The 26,814-nt window shown below is 42.7% G+C and overlaps 1 protein-coding gene across 2 annotated transcripts; it reads left to right on the top strand.

Moving 5' to 3' along the window:
• Positions 1 to 328: 328 nt before the first annotated feature.
• On the top strand, positions 329 to 25,187 carry SRPX2 (sushi repeat containing protein X-linked 2). 2 transcript variants are annotated; one of them, XM_081794274.1, is made up of 11 exons: positions 329 to 701; positions 2,507 to 2,589; positions 7,115 to 7,195; positions 15,974 to 16,165; positions 18,478 to 18,654; positions 18,957 to 19,083; positions 19,235 to 19,356; positions 20,457 to 20,636; positions 20,975 to 21,108; positions 23,003 to 23,124; positions 24,221 to 25,187. In XM_081794274.1, exons 2-11 carry the CDS (start codon positions 2,508 to 2,510, stop codon positions 24,399 to 24,401), a joined length of 1,398 nt encoding a protein of 465 aa, XP_081650400.1. In that variant the 5' UTR covers positions 329 to 701; position 2,507; the 3' UTR covers positions 24,402 to 25,187. The 2 variants fall into 2 exon arrangements, with proteins under 2 accessions (XP_081650400.1, XP_081650399.1); XM_081794273.1 differs by having other exon boundaries at positions 2,368 to 2,589.
• The last annotated feature ends 1,627 nt before the right edge of the window (positions 25,188 to 26,814 follow it).

Genomic DNA, 26,814 nt, shown 5'->3' with positions numbered 1-26,814 from the left:
CTTATTACAGGAATCAGTCTTGATTCTTCAGGCAAAAAGTGCATGGTATTTTTTGTAAACAACATAATCTTATCAGAAACTAAAGTCCATAGAAGTTAGGTCATCAGTGAGATAGTTTCAAAGTGTGTTTGACCTTGTATATATGGATGGCAAGGCAACTGAAGAGCTGGGAAGTACTCAAGAATTACAGGGGAAATCTCTAGGGAATGTCAAAGTCAGCTACACTCTTCCCCTCTCCTTGGAGTTTGTGAAATTCCTTTTAATTCAATCCTGATGTCACGTTGAGTCATAAAAAGAAGTGTTCTTCAGTACACCACATCTCTGGAGGCCCTTTAGCCAGGCTCTGTTAGTTATTACTATACTCATGGGCTCTGGGCCAGCACCTTTCACACTTTCCCTCTGTTCTGTGGCAGATGGACTGTGTTCCTCTAATCCTTGTGTTCTTTCTCCCCCATCTCTCTAAAGTCCTTCTCTGAGGGAGGAATAGCTTATAGCTTTGGGGATAATACAGCTTTAAGGAAACTTTTGGCAGATGTGGATGTCCTAATATCTGGGCAGTGTTAACAGAATCCCAGAGGCCCGGACGGACCAAGAGCCACTCGTTCTAGGAATGGTAAAGTAGAAGTTTTTCTGACTGATGAGAGAAGCACAGAGGAAGGAGAAAAAGAAGGAGAAAGAGAGCACAAAAAAATATAAAACAGGTAAGTAAGATCTGCTGCCGAACCCCTCTACATTATACTACCTCATTTCACGATCATCAAAGGTAATGAGACCTAGGACATGGGCAATATGGGTTGTGGGGGGGGGGGGGGGGTGGGTTCTTTTATGAAACTGGATTATATGCTACTTGCCATTTGAACCATGACCTGGCTGCAGATACAGGTTCCCACTACCTTCCTGGCCCGAAGCAGAGGGTGGCTGACTCCCGGTGAGTGAGGTTTTCAGTCTCCGATCAGGGAGGAGATAGGGAAGCAGTCACAGATGCAGAGTAGTGGGTTGAAAAGGAAAGCTTGTGTTCCAGGACCAAGGAACTGGATTGAGACTGCATATGTGGGAGAGGTCAGTGATTAGTTTATTTAGCTGTTCATTTTCCTGGATCTCTCTTGAATCCTTCCTTTCTTGTCCTTTTGTTCCCTCTTTATGCTTTTATCTCTTTCCTTCAGCCCTAACAGATTTTCTTTTTCTAGCTTCCTTCCCACATCTTTCAACTTTCCTTGCCTCCCTTGCTTGTTCTAATTTTTTTTTTTTCTATTCTGCTTCCTTGCCAGTGTCTGAACAAAATCTGAATTGAAGTGGAAAATGAATTTTTGCCATTCTTGGACTTTTCACATCCCTTAGGGACTCTGGCCAGAATCTGCCATCTTTTGTTTCTCCATTTCTGGAACTGACTCCTCCCCTGAGCATGGCATTTCATTGATATCATGTGGGTGAATGGGTGCTTGCTGAAAAGTGCAGTGACCAGTTTATACCAATAAGCAGCAAGTTTTAATACTGTTTTGGATGAATTATTTGCCTACTGGGAACCTCAAAACTCTCATCCCATTGTGAAGACAGGACAGGAAGTGAGAAGGCAATTGAAGCTTGCTCACCCTCTCCTCATGTCCCTCAATAGGTTTTTCCCAACATCACGGACTTCCTGCTAGCTCAGCAGAATAAAACAAGAAGGTTAGGCTGGACTTAAAAGCCAAAAGCCACTACCAAACCACTAAGTCTCAAAACCCAAAGCTAAGAAAAGATCCAGGCCATAGTTAATGTCTGAGGGACTAGAGAAAGGAAACATCTAGTCCTGTCTAATACAAAGTGGGGTATAATAATATCTAATATATATTGATTGCTTCCCTATGTGCCAGGCAATAATCTATTGTATAAGGTAGATACTATTATGATTCCCATTTTATAGATGAGGAAACTGAGGCTCAGGGAAGTTAAGAAAGTTTTCCAAGACCCCATAGCTAATATGGACAGAATTGGATACAGATCTGTGTAACTCCAGTTCAAGCTCTTAGTCCATATACGCTAATGCTTTCCCAGATTAGTGGTTAGGAAATGCTACTTAAACAGATGAAACCATCAACTGGCAGCTTTTACATTGCAGGATGCCCTCTTGGTTCTATATGACTTTATGTTGGCCCCTTCCTGATTTTGGTTCCTCCATGTCCTTGTCTATAATTTGGACAATGAAACATTTGCATCTGATCTCACCATGGTTAATTGAGAATTGATTGTTTTATGTCATCCTCCTCCTGGGAGGAAAAGAGATCAGAAATAACAAATAGAGCCTTGCTATTCTATAAAGTGGAAGGTCCTTACAGAGGACACAATATAATAGGCATTCAATAATCTAAAAATTTCTCTTCTTCCTCACAGATCCGCATTTCTGCTTCTTCTCACTTTTGGAAGTTCATTGATGGCTGATTTATGAAAGATATTTTTTCCCCCTGGTACTTCTGGCCACATATCTCTATTCTTGTCTCCCTAACTTCCTCTCAGCCCGACTTCTTTTAAGGATGGCTGGTCAACTAACCCAAAGAGGAGCTCTATCTATCCTGCTCTTCTTCACTCCAGCAGTGACAGCACCATGGTATGCAGGTAAGTTTTAGGATCTGTTGCCCATTATTTCCATGGAAGGCAAGACCTAGACTAAATATTAGAGAAGGGAGAGTTAGACTGAAATAAGAGACAAATAAAGAAAAACTATTTGCACCAACAAAGATGGTTAAACATTCCAACAGGCTACCAAGGGAGGCTTTTGAGGCAAATAAGAGATATTTGAAAACAGGCTGCATCAGCACAAAAATGAGAGGGTTGGACAACATGACTTTTGAGGCCATTGTCTCACCTGCTCAGCACTCAGCTTCATCTCTCCCTCCCTTTCTCTCTCTCTTTCTGTTTCTCTCTCTCATCTGGTGTGTGTGTGTGTGTGTGTGTGTGTGTGTGTGTGTGTTTGTGTGTGTATGTGTGGTGTGGTGTGGTGTGTGTGTGTGTGTGTGTGTGTGTGTCTCAGTCTCTCCCTCCCTCTCTCTCCCCTAGACCTTACTTATAGGATGAGATTTTTATAGCCCCTTTCTGCCAAAGATGTTAATGACAATACAGATCACAATCTCTTAAACAGGAATTCCCCAGTCTCTTCTGGCTTGTTTTTTACTTCAGAAGAGATGGAGATTTCTGGATTCCTAAATGTTTCATCCTTTACCTATGGAGACATAGGGAGCTGAAGAGAACAGACTCAGTGAGGAGAAGGAAAGAGGGAGGGAGAGAAATGAAGGAAGGATAATGAGGTGGCAGAAAGAGGTTTTTGATGGGGCCCATCTGGCATTCCAAGTGCTAAGAATAATCTGCGGCCTGCAGTATCTACCATCATGGGGGCTGGGAGGAGTAGAAGAAAGAGTTAGACCCAACCAATAGAGTTAGGAAAATATACAGAAATGAGTAAATAACAAACTGCTTCCATCACAGCCACAGACATTGCAGCTAAAATTTTCCACATGCCCTTAGCTCCTGGTGGAGGCCTTTGGCAGTAGCTCTGTTTGTCTGGAACAGCTGCATCAAGCTTTTAAACAAATATGCAAACTTCTTCTCCTCTTTGGCTTAACCTGGCTTTGTAGGGGGTGAAGCACAAGGGCTGACATTGAGAAGAAGAAATTCAAGTCAAGCCCTTGGCAGAGTACACACTGTTTGGGGTTAAAGGAACCCCAAGTCTCCAGAAGATAATATATGCAGCTGTCATTCCCAACCTCCCCCTAGCCAATTCAAGTATATAACACCAAAATCCATCCAAAGACCAGAGGACTAAGGAGTGGAAATTAGATGGCTCAAAGCCTAGTTTCGAACCCCTGTAAGAAACCTAATGGAGGGGATACCTCTGTGGCTCAGTCGGTTAAGCATCTGACTTCGGCTCAGGTCATGATCCATGGTTTGTGGGTTCGAGCCCCATATCAGGCTCTGGTGCAGAGCCTTCTTCAGATTCTCTCTCCTTCTCTCTCTCTGCCCCTCGCACTACTGCTCTCTCTCTCTCTCAAAAATAAATAAATAAACTTAAAAAAAAAAAAAGAAACCTCATGGAGTACAAGGGCCTTTACCTTTTCTAGAGTGGAAGCCCAAACTATTGGAGTCTTGAGGAGAGACCAGTTTTTTTTTTTTAAACAAAAAACTTAGACTCATTTGAAGCTTTCAAAGGGCCATTTTCAAGGGTGCCACTGTTCACTTCCACAAGAATCACCAGGCTCCTTCTGGGGATCCCAGGTTGGTGAGGTCTCTGACAGCCTTCATTCTGCCTTCTGTTCTTGGAAGGCTACATGCTGAGAGAAATTCAGAAATTTTTTAATAATCCTACCCTACATCACTAGCTCAGCTGTCTGAGCTTGCTCTATTCATATGTTCATTCATTCATTCAACAAATATTTGTTGACCATTCCTCGTGCATCCAACATTGTTTATTCATGGCTATAGCTTTGTCCTCAAATGGGAATGGCATAAGGAAAGCAACCAAGTGTGGATTGAGGGCTAATCAGGAAAAGGATCCAGGAATAATCAGCAGGTGTTGGGAAGGGCTAAGAATATTAATAAAGTGAACAGTGGGTTAAAAAGTGTGGATTGACACATCTGTGCAGTTCAGGAAGTCAGACCATATTTGTTACCATAAGCCACGCATTAGTGTATATCTTAAAATAGTTCTCAACTATCAGTTACATTTCCAACCATACCTTTGTGAAGGACAGTGCTTTGAGGGTCTGACTGTACTATGGAATTTGGAGGGACCCAGTAACAGACCACTGATTGATGTAAAAGAACCGAGGAATGTGGCACAAACCTCCCATCCTCCGTGCTGAGAAGGGGCAAGCAGATAGAAAAATGTGGGGAGGGTGTCCCTCTATTTTCTTATATCTCATCTCAGTATCGTAATATTTGCAAAATAAAATACCTGAACCCAGGCAAAGAGAGGGACATGGAAAGGTTTAAAGTGGTAAGGTGGCCTAAACCCATTCCCATCACAATGCAAACTTGGCACCAGTCCAGCTATCTCTGCACCCTGCTGGAGACTGTAATTATCTGAGTCTTCCCTTCGGCTTTCCCACATCCCCTGTAATTCTAGAATGATAGAAATTGCATTGTGGCCTTTTATCCCACACACAGAGTTAAAAAGATGGATGGCAAGAAACATTTTGGATTTTTATCTCTGTTGGATATCGTCCAAAGCTTTCTCCTACTACCATCTTTAGTGGTGTATCTGAGTTTGGTATCAAGGGGTCAAAGCACCCTGGGCTGGAATACCTATTCTCCTTCCAAGGTGGGAGAAATTGGGCTACTCCCTTAACTCCTTTGAGCCTGTTTCTTCATTTGTATATCAGAGAACAATAAGAGTGTCTACCTCACTGAGATGTTAGGGTGACTTAAGAAGATAACATATGTAATGGGCTGAACAGAGGACAAATATGTACTCAGTGATGTTAGTCATGCTGCTGCTACCGCCGCTGTTGTTGTTATTGCTCTCCAGCCATAGGCTTCTGACACTCCTGCTTGCTCTTCTGGTAAACAGGGGCTTTCAACCTGCTGGGCATTTCTTCACAAGCAAGCTCTGGAACAAGCATGCTGGGACTAATCCTTTAGGGAATCACACACATCTGGCCTCCTGTTTACAGAAGCTATAAGGCTCTGAGGCTAATACTAAACTGAAACAGCTGACAAGAATTCCGTGCCCCACAAAGAACCCTCCCATGTGGGAAGAGAGAAAACAAGGGAGAGGAGGCCTAAGGAGAACTAAAAGAAAGCCAAGAAAATAACTGAATTGGGAAAACAGAAAAAAGTAAAGGGAAAGGAAAAAATGAACTCTTTCCTCTGGAATGAGGGCAAACCAATGAAGACATGATTTCATAAGGCAAACTTTCAATTTGATTCATTCCCTTGTTCATTAAGATGGAATGGTTTCCCAACACTCCCCCAACCCCCAGTCTGGGCTTGTGGGTAATGGAAGAGCTCCATCATCTAGCCCTTTGCTCCACCCTTTAGTGCTGGGGTTGTGGGGGGGGGCCTGTGCCTCTTCCCAGAGAGGAGGCAGATGAGCTTGTGGTCTGAGTGTTTACACAGGCCAAAGGCCTCCAGCACTAAACCCCAGCCCTGTCCTGAAAGCACACCGTCTCCTGGAAATGAGGAATTGTTTTCTGACTCCAGCATGGCTGGCTGTTCTATTCCTGTGCATACATTAGGGCTCAGAGAGGCTGGAAAGAGAGCTTCCAGAAACTTCACGCCAGAAAGGACTAAGTTATATTCCAATTAGTTTGTATTCATGATTGATTTCCCGCAGTCTGGTGGAATACACTGTTTAGTCTCCCAGACAGCCACAGATTTGCCTCCACTAGGAACTGGGCCACTTAACCTAATGGGGATGGATTGGGAATGTTCTCCTAGCTCAGCAGCTCCCTGCTAAAGCTCCTGATGATTAGAGGAACAGGAAATTTCCCCAAAGGACTCTGCCTTCCTTTTCCTGCAAACCAGGACAAACTGCTCAGGACATGAAACTACACTCATTTCTTCTTCCTTTTGAACCCTCCCTCTGCCTTGGCATGCCACCCCTAGCAATGGCAACCAAGTGGCAAAAGGGTGGTGCCCTGTGGGTTAGTGGGGGCCTGAGGAATTTTTTCTCTCTGAGGACCATGAGCAGTCCTGTCACTAGTGGCAAAGCCATTACTCAGACTCTATTTTTAACTCCTACCTGAGACAACAGTCCATCCTCAGAGCTTAGTCATTATCCATATCTCACCAAAACCTTGCACATTGCATCAAGGAAATGGGTCAGTTATAGTCTAGATTGGTGGGATTGATGGATAGTCAAAAAGTTCATTTTTTTCTTTTGAATGGAAGCTTCTTGTGCTACCAGTAAGTCACCCCCACCTCCACCCATGATCATGAGCTCACCTTCTATGCACCTGAGATGTTGAGATTTATGTATAATAGTTCTGCTGCTTTACAAGGTAGAACTTTCCACACTAAATATCCACCTGGCTCCCTAGCCATGGAATGCCATGTCCTCAAGAAGGGACCAGGTTGGATAGGAGGAAAGGTTGGGAAGCACCTAAGAAATTAATATATCATCTTGGTATTATCTTCCTCATTGCAGGTTCAGGCTACTACCCAGATGAAAGCTACAATGAAGTATATGCTGAAGAGGTCCCACAGGCCCCAGCCCTAGACTACCGAGGTAAGCCTCCCTGCTTCTCAGGCCCAGAAAGGGTCTTTTCTGGCCTAAGGCCTAGATCTTCCCTGAAGCATCCTCCTCCAGCTTGGCTCATATGTGCCAAAACTGCAGCTCAGGGAATCAGGGGCTGTGATTTCCAATCATGAACTTGGTCACAACTTGCTGTATGAGACCTTTTCTGTCTAGTACTAAGGTTACCCATCTATTATTAATCATTAAGTATTGACTGAATACCTGCTGTACACCTAATCCCATGCAGGGTAGGCCTGTGGATGATACAAAATCTAAGATAGGGTTTTGTCCCCCTCAAAGAGCTTACAGTCTGCTGGGGGTGGGAATGGGTGAGAGGGCAATAAAATTAACACATGCAGAGCAAGTTAGTGTGTATCTGTGGGGTAGCAGTAAATGCAATAGGAGTTAAATAAAAAGAAGTCAGGGCAGGGATCATGAAAGATGACATATATTAGGCCTTGAGTGATGGGTGGATTTTGAGAACTGGAGAAGGGAGGCGAGGGTGTTTAGCAAAGCATTTGGCCACAGATATAGAGACAAGAACAAAGCTGTTAGAGGAAGGATGTAAGAAGAAACCAGCCTGATTGGAGGAGATGGGATGTGGAGGGAGTAGGAGAAAAATAAAGTTGAATATAAAGAGTAAGACAAAATTAGGAAAGGCTCCATAATCTAGGGACCATTCTTAGGAAAGGCAGGAGGACTCTCTGTGAAGAATGTCGAATAGGGACTCCTGCATTAGAAAGGAAGTTAGAGAGGCACCTGGGTAGCTTAGTCATTTGGGCAGGTCTGCTCTGACTTTGGCTCAGGTCATGATCTCACAGTTCATGAGTTCGAGCCCTGTGTCAACCTCTGTGCTGAGAGCTCAGAGCCTGGAGCCTGCTTTGGATTCTGTGTCCTCGTCTCTCTCTCTCTCTCTCTCTCTCAGTCTCTCTCTCTCAAAATTAAGTAAACATTTTTAAAAATACAGAAAGGAAGTTAGACCAGGCAATATCTAGTATCTCTTCCATTTCTAAGATTCTTTGTTTCTATGCTTTACAAGGCATGTAGAGGAGTTTAGCTGTTGTGCTAGGAGTTATAAGGAGCCATCATATGTCTTCCCACAAGGGATGGCATGGTAATGATAATTTCACCATATCACCCTTGTTATTGTCTACAGAAGTAGGGGGTCAGGAAAGGTAGAGCCTGGGTCAGGGAGACGCTCCACTAATCAGCTACAGTAATGTTGATTAAAGATGATTGAGGGTATGGCAAAGAAATAGAGAGCAAGGATCAACCCCATGGGGAGCCTGGGTGGCTCAGTCGGTTAAGCATCTGACTCACATTTAGTGAGTTCAAGCCCTGCATCGGGATCTGTGCTGACAGCTCAGAGCCTGGAGCCTGCTTCAGATTCTGTGTCTTCCTCTCTTGCTACCCCTCTCCTGCTCATGTTCTGTCTCTCTCTCAAAAATAAAAATAAATGTTAAAAAATTTTTAGTAAAAGTAAATTTTTAAAAAATAAAAAAAAGAAACCATATACAGATGTGAGTAGAAGAAGAGAATCCAACAAGGGAAAAAGGGACAGAAATAAGCCATGTAGAAGGAGATCAAGGTACTATATATCATGTCACAGAAGCCACATGAGAAGAGAGTTTTGGGAAGGAGGAAGAATGAGAAATCTACTGTGTCAAATATTGCAGAGAAAAATTGAGGGTATTGCAAACATTATATTTGGCAAGAAGAAGGTAAATGGTGACTTTTGAGAGAATAATTTCAATAGAGAAATGATCAGATTTGGTGTTTCTCTATGCTTCTTTCTACCTACCTTCTACCTATCTTGTTGCTGCCAAAGAGTCCACACCCACTGCCTCTCTGCCTAAGCACCCACTAACTCCTAAACTCCCTACAGTCTGTTTCCCATTCACCCACAAATCTACATGCTGAAACAACATTCCCTGAAGGTCACAATTCTCTTCCAATGCATCAATCATATGGCCCTTTCTTGAACTTCAATCTCTCTAGTCTCTCAGCAGCAATGTGAAAGCCCCTCTCTTCTTACCACCATTTGGGCTCCATGGCATTTAAGTATGTTTATAGCAGCATTATCAACAATAGCCAAATCATGGAAAGAGCCCAAATGTCCATCAACTGATGAATGGATAAATAAGATGTGGTGTATATATATACACAATGGGATATTAGCCATAAGAAAGAATGAAATCTTGCCATTTGGAATGACATGGATGGAGCTAGAGTATACTATGCTAAGTGAGATAAGTCAGTCAGAGAAAGACTGTGTATCTTCAAATCAGTGTTTAATATGTGTATCTTCATATCAGTATTTTTGTATACTTTGGGTAAATACTTAGTAGTGCAATTGCTGGATTACAAGGTAGTTCTATTTTGGACTTTTGAGGAACCTTCATACTGTTTTCCAGAGTGGCTACACCAGTTTGCATTCACACTGACAGTGCAAGAGTGCTCCTCTTTCTCCATCAATGGCATTTTTAATAGCCTCTTTTCTTCATCACCTCTCACCAGCCATTCACCGAGAACTGTCATTTCTTTATTACTCCATGGGGTCAAAACTTTTATTACCTCACACATGGATAATGACAGTTGCCCCCTAACTGGATTCTTTGATTCATGCTTCTCCTTTCCCCACACCTAGTAGCCCAATGTGACCATTTCGAACAGAATTTGGCCTCAGTTCAGCTGCCCAGGCTAACAACTCATTACCCCTTATCCCCACATGAAATCTATGCTTCAGCCAGATTAGTAGAATTCTACTCTGTTCCCTGACTGCTTTAGTGCACACTGAGCTTTTCCTCATTCATTCCCTCATTCCCTTCCATTTATTCAATAAATATTTATTGAGTATCTACTATGTCCCTCTTCTGAAATAAACTTTTATTATGTGGACTGCTCATTTGGCATTCATTAGGTATTGCCCCTTTGGTTTACTTCTTATTGCCCTCAACAAAATAGTCACCTGTTTAACAGAAGGAGCCATGTGTGATACCCCCCCAGAACTATGTCAAAAGTAGTGCTCAAGAAACGTTTACTGGGTCATTGACATCCTGGGAGCAGAACTCAGATTGCAGAAAACTGTAAATGGAAGAAGTGGATAGGAAAAAGTAACAGATGCAGAAAAGTGGTTTCAGGGGGGTCCAGTAGCCCTATGATTAATATTAACCTGACTCATTGGTTATTTTTAAATGTCATAAAGCCCCTTAGAAAAATGTCAGCCACATGGTGGCCTTTGGCCTTGGGGTCATGTGTCATGGCTCTGTTTAGGAATTTGGTCTCCGGACACAAAACTAATTGAGTGGGGTTATCAGTGTTGAGTGGGGAGTGGGTGACTGGGAAAGTACAACCTGAGATCCTAGCCTCTCCTGTAAGGTCTTTTTGTGTTTTCACAACAGCTCTCCAATTGTAGTGCTTGAGACTTTCTGTAATTTGGGGATGGTGTCTCCAGATGGCAGCAGCGTGTTGTTTCTTGACACCAAATGAGCTGGTGGCTCAAACCCAGACACTGATTTAGGGAATATCATTCCCAGGGATAGATATATTTTACACATGCAATTTCAGATGATTCTCAGAACATCCCCATGAAAATGGTCTATTATCCCCATTTTACAGATGAGGAAACTTAGCTCAGAGAAGGTAAATTTAGAGAGTTGCAGAGCTCAGAGGTGGCAGAACAGGAATTTAAAACCAGGTCCCTCTGTCTGACTCCAAAGCCATGGTCATTCCATCTCTTTCATCAAAAATGTAACCTTTCGTGGGGTGTCTGGGTGGTTCAGTGGGTTAAGCGTCTGACTTTGGCTTAGGTCATGATCTCACGGTTGGTGGGTTTGAGCCCCATATTGGGCTCTTGGACTCTCTGCTGTCAGCATAGAGCCCACTTTGGATCCTCTTTCCCCCTCTCTCTCTGTGCTTCCCCTGCTCATGCTCTCTCTCCCTCTTTCATAAATAAACATCAAAAATTTTTAAGAAATGTAATCTGTCATTAAAAGAAAAAAGATTAAAAGAGATAACTGGTAAAAACCAGATCATTATTTTAGAGCAACCTGACCATGTAGTTTGGTACCATTTTCACTAATCTTGAACGTTATTTCATTCCCTTAACCTGACTCCTGGCTTGGAGTCAGAAGCCCTTCTCTGAGGTATGCCTTAAATCCTCTGGGGGCACTGCTTTCCCAGCATATTGCTTCAGCCCTGAGATAACTGGTAACTCTGCCTGGGTTATCCGAAAATAATCACAGACAAGGCCATTTCAACTCTGTTGCCAGCACTTTGTTTTCTTATAATCCCCAAAAGAGATAGGTGGATAGCTGCACAGAGAAGAGGTCACGGGTCTGAGTTACAAGTCCCAGCCCCTCTACCTTCCAGCAATTTCACCCTGGACAAACACATACTATGTGCCAATCATTGTGCTATGCATTTTATAAATGTTATTTCATTTAAATAAATTGCATGCTTGCTATGTAGTAATATGGAAAGATCTCTAAAACACATGGTGTTTATTTTTTAAAGCATTGGTGAGAACAACGGGCATAATATATTACTCTATGTGTTAAAAGAAGAAGGTAAAAATAATCTATAGCAAGATTTGCTTTATATGCTTAAAAAACAGTTAACAGTGGTTCTTTATGGGGGTACTAAATGGGGGTAGATAAGGGAGCAGGGGTGGGAGGGAGAGTTTTTCCTGTGTAACTTTTTATACTTTTTGTGTCTTGAATCGTGTGGTTATATTACCTATTTAAGAATGTAAATTTATGCTTCAAAATGGCAGCCTAACATACTGCAGTGGAAGATATTGTGATCAGAAAAAATATGGGCTTTAGGGGCAACTGGGCGGCTCAGTCAGTTGAGTGTCCAACTCTTGATTTTGGTTCACTTCATGATCGCAGGGTTGTGGGATCGAGCCCCGAATCAGGCTCCATGCTGAACATAGAGACTGCTTAAGATTCTCTCTCTCTCTCTCTCTCTCTCTCTCTCTGCCCTCTCCCCTTCTCATGCTCTCTCTATCTCAAATTTAAAAAAGAAAAGAAAAGAAAAGAAAAGAAAAGAAAAGAAAAGAAAATGACTAACACATTTCCTACTAGACATTTTTGCCAAGCAATATTTTGCCACATTCTTAGTTTCAGTTTCCCATCAGCATTCTTTAGGTACAGTTGTTCAACCAGTTCTAAATCTCCACAACTGTACTGTCACCTCTCCTGTATGTCTTCACCTAATCCACATCAATGGCCTGAAAGGTATTGTCACATGCCTCACTTCCATATAGTGTACCCACCATTTACCTTGCTCTACCAGTCTGGTGACCATAAAGGACCAGTCTGGTGACCAAAAAGGAAATGAGGTCATTCTGGAATTGTTCTTGAGGGCACCTGGAGATAACCGCTTCTCTTTCTAACTGCTCATTAGCCTATGTTTAAATATTCTAGAACCCTTTGCTATCAGTGCTGTCAGCCTCATCAGGCTGTAGTTCCCAGAGGCTGCTTTCTTCCTTCTGGGGATCTAATATAAAACATAGTGACCGTAGTTGATAATACTGTGTTACATACTTGAAATTTGCTAGGAGACTACATCGTAAGTGTGGTTACTACAAAAAAAAATGGTAACTATGTGAAATTATGGTTGTATGAATTAACTTGATTTCAGTAATCATTTCACAATGTATATGTATATTAAAACATCACGTTGTACACCTTAAATATATACAGTTTTATTTATCGATTGTACCTTAATAAAGCTGGGGAAAAAAGAAAATCAGAATAGTGTTTTTGCTTTTTACCAGCCTTCCAATGTGTTTGCTTTGTGCCACGATTCCTCGGGGCCAGCAAATTTGACCTTATTTGCAATAACTAGGCCCTCTCCTACTGCCTGAGCTTTATATTTCCCTGTGCTATGCTTGTTTGTTCCATTCATTCCAATCTGATGTGTATTTTCCTTGACAGAATATGGGTGAGCAATAGAATGGGAGTGCTTGTTGGGGTCCCAGCCTCCCATGTAAAGTCATTGTGTTGTGACATATAATCAACAGCTCTGCAACTATAGTGCTTCAGAGACTTTCTGTAATTTGGAGCTGTTGTCCCCAGATGGCAGTCGTGTATCACAGATGCAGGCTCAAAACTAACAAGGGAAGCCACAAGCATATTGTTGCTTAAAGGATAGTTTTCCCACTATCATCTGTCTTCATTCTCCAGCTGCCCTCAGGCAGAGGTTCCTAGCCTTTCTTTGTTCCTTTAGCTCCTGATGTGTTTTTTTTTTAAAGCCCTCCCTTTTTTGTCTTTTAGGATTTGGGAGCTGAATGAGCTTTTATGGGGCTTTAGCCTTTCCAGCCCCAGGCTAACAGTTCTGGGTCATCCTATGTATGCATCCTTGGGCATGTGGACCTTTGCCTGTTTATATGTGCTCCTTTAAAATCTGAAGCCACTGAAGAGTCATTTGTTTTGTGTAGCCAATGAGGCATCTTTCTAATGTCTTTATAATTTAATGGCTCTATTACCTTTTGTGCTCAGTACTGAACTGGGATCTGACTTTTATTCCTAAGCAGCCTTCTTTGGTTATCGCAATCCCTTCCCCTCTCTAGCTTATATCTTTGTGTTAATTTTTTTTAAGTCATTTTAAATTTGCATACTGTAGGGGCACCTGGGTGGCTCAGTCAGTTAAGCATCTGACTTCGACTCACGTCATGATCTCACGGTTGGTGAGTTCAAGCCCTGCATCGGGTTCTGCACTGACAGTGCCGGGCTTGCTTGGGATTCTCTGTCTCTCCCTTTCTTTCTGCCCCTCCCCCACCTATTCTCTCTCTCTCTCTCTTTCTCTCTCTCTCTCTCTCTCTCTCTTTCTCTCTCTTTCTCTCTCTCTTTCAAAAAATAAAATAAAATAAACTTAAAAAATAAATTTGCGGGGCTCCTGGGTGGCTTTGTAGGTTAAGCGTCTGACTTCAGCTCAGGTCATGATCTGGTGGTTCTTGAGGTCGAGCCCTGCATGGGGCTCTGTGCTGACAGCTCGGAGCCTGGAGCCTGCTTAGGATTCTGTGTCTCCCTCTCTCTGCCCCTCCCCCACTCACACTCTGTCTCTCACTCTCTCTCAAAAATAAACAAACATTGCAAAATTTAAAAAATAAATTCACATACTATAAAATTCACTCTTTTGGTGTACAGTTCTATGAGTTTTGACAAATGCATATAGTCAGGTAACCACCACCACAGTTCCATCACCTCAAAAATTTGCCTAGAGCTGCCCCTTTAAAATTATCCCCAACCTTTACTCCTGATCTCTGGCAACCATTCATCTGTCCCTGTATTTTTGCCTAATTCAGAATGTCATATAAATGGACTCCTACAGTATGCAGACTTGTGAGTCTGCCTTCTTCCAGGTCACAAACTGCATCGGAAATCCATCCATGTTGTTGCATGTTGTCGGTGCTTCTTTCTTCTGTATGGATAAACCACAGTAAGTTTAACCATTCACCCACAGGACGTTTGAGCTGTTTCCACATTTTGGTAATTGTGAATTGAGATACTTTAAACATTTGCGTACAGCGTTTTGTATGAACACAGGTTTTCTGTTCACTTGGGTAAATACGTAAAGTGGAACTGCAGAGTTGCACAGCAAGTGTGTGTTTACCTTTATAAGAAACTACCAAAATATTTTCCAAAGTGGCAGTATCATTTTGTATTTCACCCTGCAATGTGTGAGAGTCCCAATTTCTCTCCATCCTCACCAACACTTGATATTACCAGGTTTTTTTTTTTTTTTTAAGTTTAGACACCCTAATGGGTGTATAATGGTATCTCGCTGTGGTTTTAATTTGCATTTCTTTAATGACTAACGATTTCTAATGATGCTGAACATCTTTTCATGTACTTAATTTGCTATCCGTATATCCTTTTCAGTGACATGTTTGTTCGTGTCTTTTGCCCATGTTCTAACAGGATTCTTTCCTTTTCTACTGTTGAGTTTTGAGAGTTCTTTATATATTCTAAATACTACTCCTTTGTCAGATGTGTGGTTTGCAAATATTTTCTCCCAGTTTGTGATTTGTCTTGTCTATTACAGTGTTTTTCACGGAACAAACTTTTTAAATTTTGACAAGGTTAAATTTTGTGATTTTTTTTTCTTTTATGAATTGAGCTTTTGGTCATGTCTAAGACCTCTTTGCCTAGTTCTAGATCCCAGAGATTTTCTCCTGTTTTTTTTTTTTCTAAAAGTATTATAATTTTATTTCATTTTTTAAAGTTTAGTGATTTTTGACAGAGAGAGAGAGAGAATGAACTGGGGAAGGGCAGAGAGAGGGGGTGACACAGAATCCAAGGCAGGCTCCAGGCTCTGAGCTGTCAGCACAGAGCCCGACATGGGGCTTGAACTCATGAACTGTGAGATCATGACCTGAGTCAAAGACAGATGATTGACTGAGCCACCCAGGCACCCCTATAATTTAATTTTTTACATTTAAGTCCATGATCCATTTTAAGTTAATTTTTGTATAAGTTATGACACTTAGGCAGAAGTTTTGTTTTGTGTTGTTTCATTTGCCTATGGAAGTTTGATTACTCCAGCACCATTTGTTCAAAAGTTTTGAACTTTTTAGTTCAAAAGCTTTCTTCCATTGAATTGCCTTGGTGCCCTTGTCAAAAATCATTTTGACAGACTTACTTGTATGGGTCGATTTATGGGCTCTCTATTCTGATCCACTGATCTATGTGCTGTCCTTTCACCAATACTACACTGTCTTGATTACTGTACCTCTAGCTTACTTTTCCTCTATTGCTACAGTCCCCCGATGGTGTTATACATTAAATATCCAGGATGGAGAAGCCACATGCTACTCACCGAGGGGAGGAAATTATCACAGCACGCTGGGTACTCGTTGTGAGCTCTCCTGCGATCGGGGCTTTCGACTGATCGGACGAAGGTCGGTGCAATGTCTGCCAAACCGCCGTTGGTCTGGAACTGCCTACTGCAGGCGTAAGTGGTGTGTGTGCATATACTGACAAGTGTATGTGAGAGAGGCCAGCCAGCCAGTCAACTACTTGAGGGTATATGTCCAGAGGTGTTACTATGCCCTCTGTCAAGTTTAAATTGAGGATTTTCCACAGGTGTCCTGCAGGACCTATCCACATCCTAACATTCTAGCTCATTTTCCCTTCCTGTGGTTATTGCCCAAGCAATATGGGCATTTATGTAACAACAAGTCCTTCTGGTTCAGCAGGCCCAGGAATACATATAAAGTTTGGACGTGGGGCCTAATGCAAACCTGGGCTTTTCTCTCGAGTTCTTAAGGATGTGTGTGGTCTCATACTCTTTCCCAGTCATGGCCAACTGCTATATTTCCTGGCATAGAGGGCCTTGGCAGTGAAGGCACAAGACATCTGCTGTTCTTCGTTTTCTTCTGAAAGTCCAGAAGAATCCCTAAAACTAGAATGTGGGAATACTAATACACACATTCTAAATCATGTCCCCCGCAGCTCCCAAATCCCTGCCTCTTATTCAAGCTCTACAGCCTACTCACTTTTAGTAGCTGAGCTTTGCCTGTCCATATGTCCTTTGCTGAATGCCATTTGTAGGATACCCATGTTGGAGGGGAGGGGGCGCTGAATTGGTCTCTTCATGAGCTCACTCAATTCCTCAATTACCCCCAAGCTGCTTATAAGACTAATGGGATAGAAACACAAATGTGTGCACATGAATGCCGTGTGAGTGGACACACAGCAATGAGCATCTAAGACAGATGGGATTGGTCAGAGAAGATGCTGTGGAGGAAAGGGGAAGCTTGATAGCCACAAAGAAAGAAGCCACCACACCCCTCTAGGTGATTGTAAGTAATTTGCTTTAGGACTTAGATGCCATCATTTCCAAAATTAATTTGAATTGGGATTACAAAATTAAAATAATATGTCTAGGGGCACCTGGGTGGCTCAGTCGGTTAAGCATCCGACTTCTGCTCAGGACATGATCTCCCAGTCCATGAGTTCGAGCCCCAGGTTGGGTTCTGTGCTGACAGCTCGGAACCTGGAGCCTGCTTCGGATTCTCTCTCTCTCTCTCTCTCTCTCTCTCTCTCTCTCTCTGCACCTGCCCTGCGCATACTCTCTCTCTCTCAAAAATAAACATTTTTAAAAAATTAAACAAAAATAAAATAAAATAATATGTCTATAAATGAACATAAAATCAGTTAAAAGAATGGAGAGATACATATTTCAGGTGCTTAAAATGGGGTAATTACAATGTTTGAATACTGAATCTGTCTTTGTCCTTCCTCATAAGACATAAAAGGGCAAACACCTTGGATCATTTTCAGTCATATAATACTAAGAAAACAAATTCATCTGAAAAGAGAACCCTTTTTTCTTGGCCCTGATTTCAAGGAAGTCATTTTTTATAGGTCTTTAAATAAAGGATATTAGAAAATATAAAAGGCACTCCTCTTCAAGTCTGGTTTAGCCAAGAAGCCAAATGAACATAGTTTATATAGAATCTTTATTCAAAGCTCCAATAATTGAACATATGCAAGGCTAGAACTTAGATAGCCAAAAGTATAACTTGCCTATTTCTCTTGAGTATCAGGCATCTCAAACCAGACTTTGACAAGCTCACAATCAGGGTCACAATCAATTCATGGAAGCAGTCTCCACTTCTAAAGCCCATGGATGCCTCTTTAATCAAATACCATCGAGTCTGGACGTCCAGGCACTGGTCTGACTTGTATTCTCACCCAGATATAAGACAAGCCTGCTTCCACATGAAAGTGAGCCTCAGCTGAGGGGTGAGGTGGTTAACACAAAAATTATACTCAAAAGGAAGCTTTGAATTTGCTAAAGGGCATGTAGGATTTTAGGAACAAGATATGAAAGGAGCTGCTGAGGCCCTAAATGAGTCCAGAGGTTTATATGCATTATGTCTTTTAATCTGCACAACAATCCTATGAAATATCCACATTTTACTGATGAAAACAGTGAGACTCAGAGAGATGAGGTAATTTGCTCAGGTCACAGAGCTAGTAAGAAGTGGAGCTGGGATCCAAACTTGAGTGTGATTCTGAAGTCCATGCACTTGCACAAGTAATTTACTTAAGACTCCCCCCACCTCCAAGGGCACTGCTGTGCTTTATAATATGAAAATTAAAAGGCAGTTAGGCACAAGAATATAAGGACAGTTTGGGGTAAGGTTTTCTGTTTGTTTTTTCTGCTGTCTCTGATATGGTTCTTCCTGTGCTAGATGCTGAGGCATCACCTGCAGATAGTCCACAGGCCATTGAGCTTGCCACTTGGTTCTCTCTTAGAGGTGAGATGCCACGCACTGCCATTCATCACTAGTGGCACTTACACCTGCACAAATGGGGTGCTTCTAGACTCCCGCTGTGACTACAGCTGTTCCAGTGGCTACCACCTGGAAGGTGACCACAGCCGAATCTGCATGGAAGATGGGCGATGGAGTGGAGGCGAGCCTGTATGTGTAGGTAAATGGTGGTCACTCCCTGTTGTCCTGCTACAAAGAACCACCCCAGCATTGTATCCACAAAGGATGTGGAATTCTCACCACAGAAGACATTCCTGCTCACAATGAGGGTGGCACCCTGGTCATAAGCTTAACAAAGTCATCACTTTCCCCTGGAGCTGGGCTTCCTCCCCCAGTTTCATTGAGCATCTTGAACTGAGTGTGCATCTTTTATCTACCCAGTAGTGTAGTGCTGCTTCTATGGGTTACTTCAAGGGAAGGTACGGGTCCCATGAGTCAGCACTTGATTTCTGACCTTGACAGACATAGATCCCCCCAAGATCCGTTGTCCCCACTCACGTGAGAAGATGGCAGAGCCAGAGAAACTGACTGCCCGAGTATATTGGGACCCACCGTTGGTGAAGGATTCTGCTGATGGTACTATCACCAGGTGAGTATTGGATTCCCCTTATGCCTCCCAGCAGTTTCTCAGGCTCTGCCCACACTGAACTGCCCGGGCCGATGCCACAGTGATGATGTGTCTCAAACCCCAATTCTAAGAGTCTCGTTCTTCATTGGCTCTCTTACTCTGTACCATGCAGGGTGACAGTTCGGGGCCCTGAGCCTGGCTCTCACTTTCCCGAAGGAGAGCATGTGATTCGTTACACTGCCTACGATCGAGCCTATAATCGGGCCAGCTGCAAGTTCATTGTGAAAGTACAAGGTCAGAAAGAAGTCTTCCATTTCTACATTGCTCATTATTCCTGCTCTATCCTGACCCTTTACATGCCCACCAGAACCCTCTCCTCTGTAGGCCTGAAGCAGATGCCTCTTTTATATTGGAAAAGGGAAAAAAACAAGTTCACTTAAACAGGGTCATTCAAGAAGCTGCATTACAGGTGTATACATATTTCAGAAACCCTGACTCCCTAACAAGACTTTCTCACTCTCCTAAATCTAGATAAAATTCATGAAGATACTCTGTATAAAATTTGTTTCTTTTCTTAGTCTTATAATTATCAAATCTAATCAACTTTCATTCTCAGTCTTTCACTTCTGCTGAAATAGATAGTGTTGGCTGCCTGATTCTTCCTCTTTGTTTTGTGTTGTATTGTGTTGATTTGGTTTTTCCATTATAAAGATAATTCATGCTCATTGTTGAACATTTTGGAAATAAAGAAATGTACAAAGGGAAAAAAATCCATTTCCCAGTCATCCAGAGGCAATCATTGTTAATCTTTTGCTATCTTCCTTCAAGTCTTTTATCTACATATACTTTGAAAAAAATATATAGTTGACATCATACTTATATCCAATCTTAGATCACTCTTTTTCATTTTTATTACAACAAAAGTAATTTTCTCATACTCTTTAAAAATTCTTCAGAAATATTTTGAAAGACAACATAATAATCTACTTCTAAGAATATATTTTGATTTGCTTAACATTCTACCACTAATGGATATTTAAGTCTTCTCCAATTTATTTTTGATATTAAAATTAATTTTGTAAGGTAGTCATCTTTGCACAGGGTATCCACAACATCTGAAAACAAACATATTTTTTTACAGATTGATAGCTTTTTTATGACAATATGTATACTCCCTGCACTTCTAGATTTTATGAACACTTTTGTCTGCATTTCAGATTGAATTCCTTAAGAGGAAAAATCTGGCTCCACTCTTGGCCACTGCAAACACAGAGAAAGCATTCATTCTGATCATCCTAGGTCTCTTGGTCTAGAAAACACAGCATGGGCACCCTCTTAACACGTTTTCCTTAAAAGAGATACCATAGCCCCTAATTTGAAATTCTCCCTGACAGTGAGACGCTGCCCAACTCTCAAACCACCACAGCATGGCTACCTCACCTGCACCTCAGCAGGGGACAACTATGGTGCCACCTGTGAATACCACTGTGATGGAGGTTATGAACGCCAAGGAACCCCCTCCCGGGTCTGCCAGTCTAGCCGCCAGTGGTCAGGATCACCACCCATCTGTGCTCGTGAGTGAAACAAGGGGATGGGGAAAGTGGACATATTGATCAGGGCTTCTTTTCAGTATCTTTCCTTATTGTATGCCACAATGGTCCAATTGCAAGATGTATGATGTGGGAATGGGGGTTTCTGACCTGTGTTTATTTTAAGGGCTAATGTTCCCCCATACAATACTCTTACCCAAGAAGGATTCAAACTGTCCAAATGTTCTTCCAGGATTTCCCCCAAGGAAAGGCAGAAACACCCAAAAAGGGTTAACTTGAAAGACTGAAACTCACAGTGTTGTTATCTGCATTACAAGTAACAAAAAAGCCATACTCCGACTAACCATCTGCTTTTGCCCTAGCTATGAAAATTAATGTCAATGTCAACTCAGCTGCTGGCCTTCTGGATCAGTTCTTTGAGAAACAGCGGCTCCTTATCATCTCAGCTCCTGACCCCTCCAACAGATATTATAAAATGCAGATCTCTATGCTGCAGGTGAGACCCACCCCCTAATGAGTGCTTAGCTCCTTTACATACCCCCTAACCCCACCCCATTACTGCCTTACCTCTTTCAAATCAAAAAGTTGCTTTTTCTGCAGCACAAACCCCACTTCCTCAAACTTTTTGTGGGGAACATTTGATCAGTTTTACTGTAGACAAATTTAGCACATTTTAAAAAGTGCTATGTTTTTACTGAAAAGGCAGTGAGGGCACAGGAATGGTGGGTGTGACTTGCAGGGGGCATGGTGAAAGATGGCAAGGGAGCATGGCAAAGCACTCTGGAGAGACTGGTAAGACAGGTGTGAGCAAATGTAAATGTTGAGAATTAATTGTGTTTATGTTTTCAAGGAGTAATAGCACTAACACTTAGATAATAAGTGCTATTAAATACTAGGTATATAAGCGCATGCTTTACACCTATTCATTTAATTCTCACAACAACCTTTATAAGGTAAGTACAATTACTATCCCCATTCCATAGGTGAGGAAACTGAGGCATAGAGAGGTTAAGGGATTTGCCCACGATTAGTCATGCTGGGATTGAACGCAGGCAGTCTAACTCCAGGATCTGTGCTCTTCACCACTATAGTAGCAAAAGAGAAGGAAAAGTGTTGTGATATTACAAAATAAAATGAGATAGTTGCATGACAATTTTTAACATACTAAGAGTTATCTGGCTGAATCCACTTGTGGAAGAGGGGGGAGTTGATAAGACACAACACATATACCCACTGGGTCTTATAAAAAGGTTCTTGAAGAGAATGCAGGGTGCACTGACAGGACTAAGAGAAATGGCTCTGAGATACTGCAAGAGACTGGATAGCCAGGTAAGGGAAAATGCTATTTAGGAAGATTTCTAAAGGTTAAATCGGGGGATTTCTAAAGGTTAAATCTTAGAAGTTGCTAAGTCAATATTCAGAGGCCCATGATGGCAGCAGCTCTATCAAAAGGATGACCCTAAGTGTCTAGATCAAAAAGGACCTTGTTCCTCCAGCAATCCAAAGAAAATGGAGGCTAGGGGGAGGAGCAAAGGCAATACTTCGGCTTGAACAGAAAGCAAGAACAGGAACAGTCAGTAAGGACAGTGATTCTGAGGGTCAGGACTAGAGGATTAGCCCACAGATTAAATAAGGGGTCAGGCACCAGGGAGTGTTCAATGTTGTTTTAAACCTCACTCTCCATAACTGGCTAAGAGGCGATCCTGCAGGACAAAGTAGGACGAAGAGGCAGGGTAGGGTTACAAGGTGTCCTGCCCAGTGTGAGGAAGGCAACAAAGGGCAATGAAAAGAGCACTGGCACTACTTTGGAGAAATCTTGGAGACTGAGGGAAAGGCCATGGCCATGTTGCCTAGTGGTAAGGAGCATGCACGAGGGCAGGCAGCATCAGTCTTCAGTTTGGCTCAGCATCTCATTGTCGTGCAAATTTGGGCAAATTACTTTCTCCTCTACAGAATAAGAATGATACCACCTACCTTGTTAGAATGTTGTAAGGATCAGCTTATTCTTACAAAGCATTAGGTATGTGTGTTCAATAAACGATAGCCATTATAATCATATCACCATAGCCATCTGTTAAGAACCTATGTAGTTTAAAGCCAATGCAATACCAAACAAGGAGAGATTATGTTCCTGCAATTTATCAATTACATTTCACCTTTCTACTCCCCGTGGTGTGACAGGTTTGGTTCATTTCATTAGAATAAAAGAAACACTATTAGGACAAATGCTTCAGGAATGACAGATGAAAGAGGTTGTCAAATGCTATGGTATGATGGTTGGGGGAGAAGTCCTTCCTTTCCCACACTGCCTGGTCCCAGGAGGAACCAGCTAAGTAGCCTTAGGTTTGAGTCTGAGAGCCTATTCCATAAAACCTTCTCTTCCCTCCCAGCAATCCACCTGTGGACTGGACCTGCGCCACGTGACCATCATTGAACTGGTGGGGCAGACACCTCAGGAGGTGGGGCGCATCCGGGAGCAACAGCTGTCAGCCAACATAATCGAGGAGCTCAGGTCCAGGCTCGGAGGCCACAGGGAAGGGGTGGGCAGCAACCCTAGGCAGGACACTGGCAACAAGAGGGTTGGGGGGAAATCAGCAGACACTATCTTGAGGCATGCCTTATGTTTGAACACTTGGGATACATTAGGTAAAACTAGAGAGTGGTAGAACATCAAAATCAAATGGGTGGAGGGAGAGCATAAAAGACAGATCACCAGGCTCCACCCCAAACCACCTCAGGACTATGCTTTTATTAGGTACCTCAGGTGACTCTGAAGCACAGCCAGGACTGAGATACAGACTCAAATATGACTCAGAGAAGCCTCTAATTCTGTTGCCTCATGGCCTCATATGTCTTCAGTCTCCAAAGGAACAAAAGGCATCTGTAGGCACTAAAATCTGAATCATACCCCTCTGCCCCTGGACAAAGAGTGGGTGGCAGGTGGTAGAAGTTGACTTTTCTCATTATCTATCCATTACCACCCCTCCAATGCCTCCACATACACTCAGTGCCAATAAAGTCATCATTGCTCTCTGTTCATAAACAATACCTGCCTTTAGGGCTCAGTCTCAGCGAGGACAGAAAGATTCAATCCCAGGTAGGGGAGAAACTGGGAAACATGCAGAGGAAAGAGACCACAAACTTGCAGGTACAGATAGAAGAGTTGACCAGGTAATAATATTAATCAATCTCAGGGCTGCCATATATGCTTGTGCACGTTATGCCCAGCCTAACTCTAGAAAACACTAGTTACATCATAGTGCATATGACTTGTACTCCCTGGAGGTATTCTGTGCAGCCTGCATAGCTACCTGTGATAACCCTGCTTAAGGAAGGAAGCCTATGAGGGAAGCCTAGCCTGCTATCAATAAAGTTGCTCCATCTGAGGGGAAGAAGACATGGCTTAGCAGAGTTAGATGCATAGGGACAGCAAGAGTAGGGTCTGGGCAGAGAAAAACAAAGAGGCTTGAGATAGGTAGTAGAGGGGATGAGGACAAGGGAGGGAAGGAATTAGTCCATAGGCAGAGCTGTGAAAGGTCAAAGGGTAGTAGAACCTGGTGCAATGAAGCCCAGACAAGGTCTCACACCTCCTGGGCTCCTCTCTCTAGGCAATTTCAGCGCCTCACTCCCTCCTACTTCAACATGGTGTTGATTGACAAGCAGGGAATTGACCGGGAACGCTACATGGAACCTGTCACCCCCGAGGAAATCTTCACATTCATTGATGACTACCTACTGAGCAACCAGGAGCTGACCCAACGACGGGAGCAAAGGGACATATGCGAGTGAACTTCAGCCAGGGCATAATTGAGGTCAAGGGAAAAAAGCTCTCTTAGCTGAAACTTGGGGCCTAATAAAAGGAAGAAATGGTTTTCCACAGTTCTAAGGACAGGACTCTGAGGTGGGTGAGATTTACCAATCCTGGGACATTCCCAGGCCCCTTTTTAGGGCTGTGTAATAGTTTCCCCAAGCAAATTTCTGCTTTCAGTAGCACCTGAGGAGCATAAGAAGCTAGACAGGGACTGATGACAGGCCCTGGGCAACGGGCTTGGGGTGAAAGTCTTCTTTCCCTAACCTGGGCCTCTGCACAGCGCTCCAAAGTCTTCCAGATAAGTAAATTCTCAATTCATTCACTAAACGGCTGTGTTTTAAATGGTTCCTCTACCCTGAGGTGACAGCAGAGGGCAGCACCATCACAACAACCAGGACACTTAAGCAAGTGTAGCTGGATTTTCCCTATAGGCTAACTATATCATTGGAGGTGGTGGGAGCTTCAAAACATTCTGGAACTTGTCATTTCCCCTTTTAGGACTTGGGTTACAAATGTCACATTAACCATTGCTTCATCTAAGAGTAAGGAAAATGCTGCAATGGGAGGCAGCTTGGGAAGAAAAATCAGGCCAGAGCAGAATCTTTTGTCCTGGCCCTTCCAGCTGGATCATGGGCAACAATCTCTTTTTACTGAGCCTCCAGTGTCATAGCAGAAGGTACCAGTGCTGTCCCTTCTTCAGGGAAGCCCCCAGCTCATGATCTAGAGAACCTCAAAACCACCACTGCAAGCCTCTGTAAAACTAAGTAATGGAGAAGGAAAAAAAGAGAGTCACCCTCATGTATTAACTTATTTAGCTAATCACTTTTAAGAGATGAGCACAGGGGCGCCTGGATGGCTCAGTTGGTTAAGCATATGACTCTTGATTTTGGCTCAGGTCATGATCCCATGGCTTCGTGGGTTTGAGCTCTGCAACAGGCTCTGTGCTGGCAGTATGGAGCCTGCTTGGGATTCTCTCTCTCTCTCCCTCTCTCTCTGCCCCTCCCCAACTTACCCTGACCTCTATCTCCCTCAAAATAAATAAATAAATAAATAAATAAATAAAGCTTAAAAAAAGAGAGATGAGCACAGAGCAGGTGGGAGCTACCATGGCACAAAGTCAAGCCTTAAGAGTCAGGCCTGAAAGTAAATCTGCGGTTGGGCTCTTGTGAAATGGAGCAACACTCTATGGTGTGTCAGTGTTTGAAAGAAAGGTGTTCTTCCCATGCTGCTGAGAACTTTCTTTTCTATACTCATGGAACCTGAGGTCATGGTTAAGACTCAGCAGCCTTTCTCCTTCAGCTTTGTCTAGGGGGTCACCGTGGAAAATTAGAGAAGCAAGCTGAATGGAGAGGCAGAGCTAATGCTTGAGCACTCACTATGTGCCAGGTGCCATTCCAAACCGTCTATCAATGGACTCTGAAATCTTCACAAAAGCCTTATAAGGCAGGTCTCATTTCACAGATGAGGGAATTGAAGCACAGAGAGATTAGGCAACTTGCCTAAGATTCAGACAGTTAGGAAGTGCCAGAGTTGGGATTTAAACATCAGCAGTCTGGAGCCAGAGTCACTGTTTGTAAATATTATGCTGCACAGCCTCTACTTTTTCTACTTTTCATTTAAAGGAAGCTGACTGCTCCAAGCAAAGACAAAGGTTTCTATATACAATCCTACTCAGACACAAGACTTGGAAATGGGCCCCGGTTAGGAAAAAGGGAAATGGAAGGCTTTCAACCCAAGAAAAGTCACTCTCCAAAGAAGAGGGATGGGACATAAATCATGAGCCCAGAACATATGGAGATAGTACTGAGTCAGAAAGAAGCTGTTTTCACTGTGGGCTCAGTGGAAATCTCATTTTTTAATGCAAAATAAAAAGGCAGTTGCTGAATGGAACAAGACATGGAGTAAATGACCAAACTTGGAGCAAAAATGTCCTTCTCCCTCTTCCCTCCAAGTAAATACAGGAGCTTGAAAGTCAAAAGACAAGTTATGGGCAGAAGATGAAATCCAATGAGCTAATGTGGGAAATCTCCAGTCAGACAGGTCTGTGGTTCCAAAGGCAAAGATTGCACATTAGTTAAAATAAATGCCCTTCCTTGTGTTTATCACTTACACCTCAAGTGCCAAGGCAGGGCATGCTACTAGGTCAAAGGCCCAAATGATAACATGAAGAGGCCCACCGCCTCTTGAATCAAGTTTCCACCTGGGCCTGACTTTCGCATCGAAATGCTCCTCTTGTTTAAAAAAAAATTGAGAAGCTTTTGTTTTGTTTCATTTTATTGAGTAGTCAGACAGGCAAGTCAATCTTGCTTTCTTTAGGTAAAGATTTACTGTAAGCTCTTTTGCATTATGATGCAAGAAATTCCAGGTGCTAAAGGAACAGAAGCAGGCAGC

Source organism: Panthera onca, chromosome X (genome assembly GCF_046562875.1).
Source record: "Panthera onca isolate mPanOnc1 chromosome X, mPanOnc1 haplotype 2, whole genome shotgun sequence".
Taxonomy (NCBI): domain Eukaryota; kingdom Metazoa; phylum Chordata; class Mammalia; order Carnivora; family Felidae; genus Panthera; species Panthera onca.
This window is presented reverse-complemented; position numbering and strand designations above follow the sequence as displayed.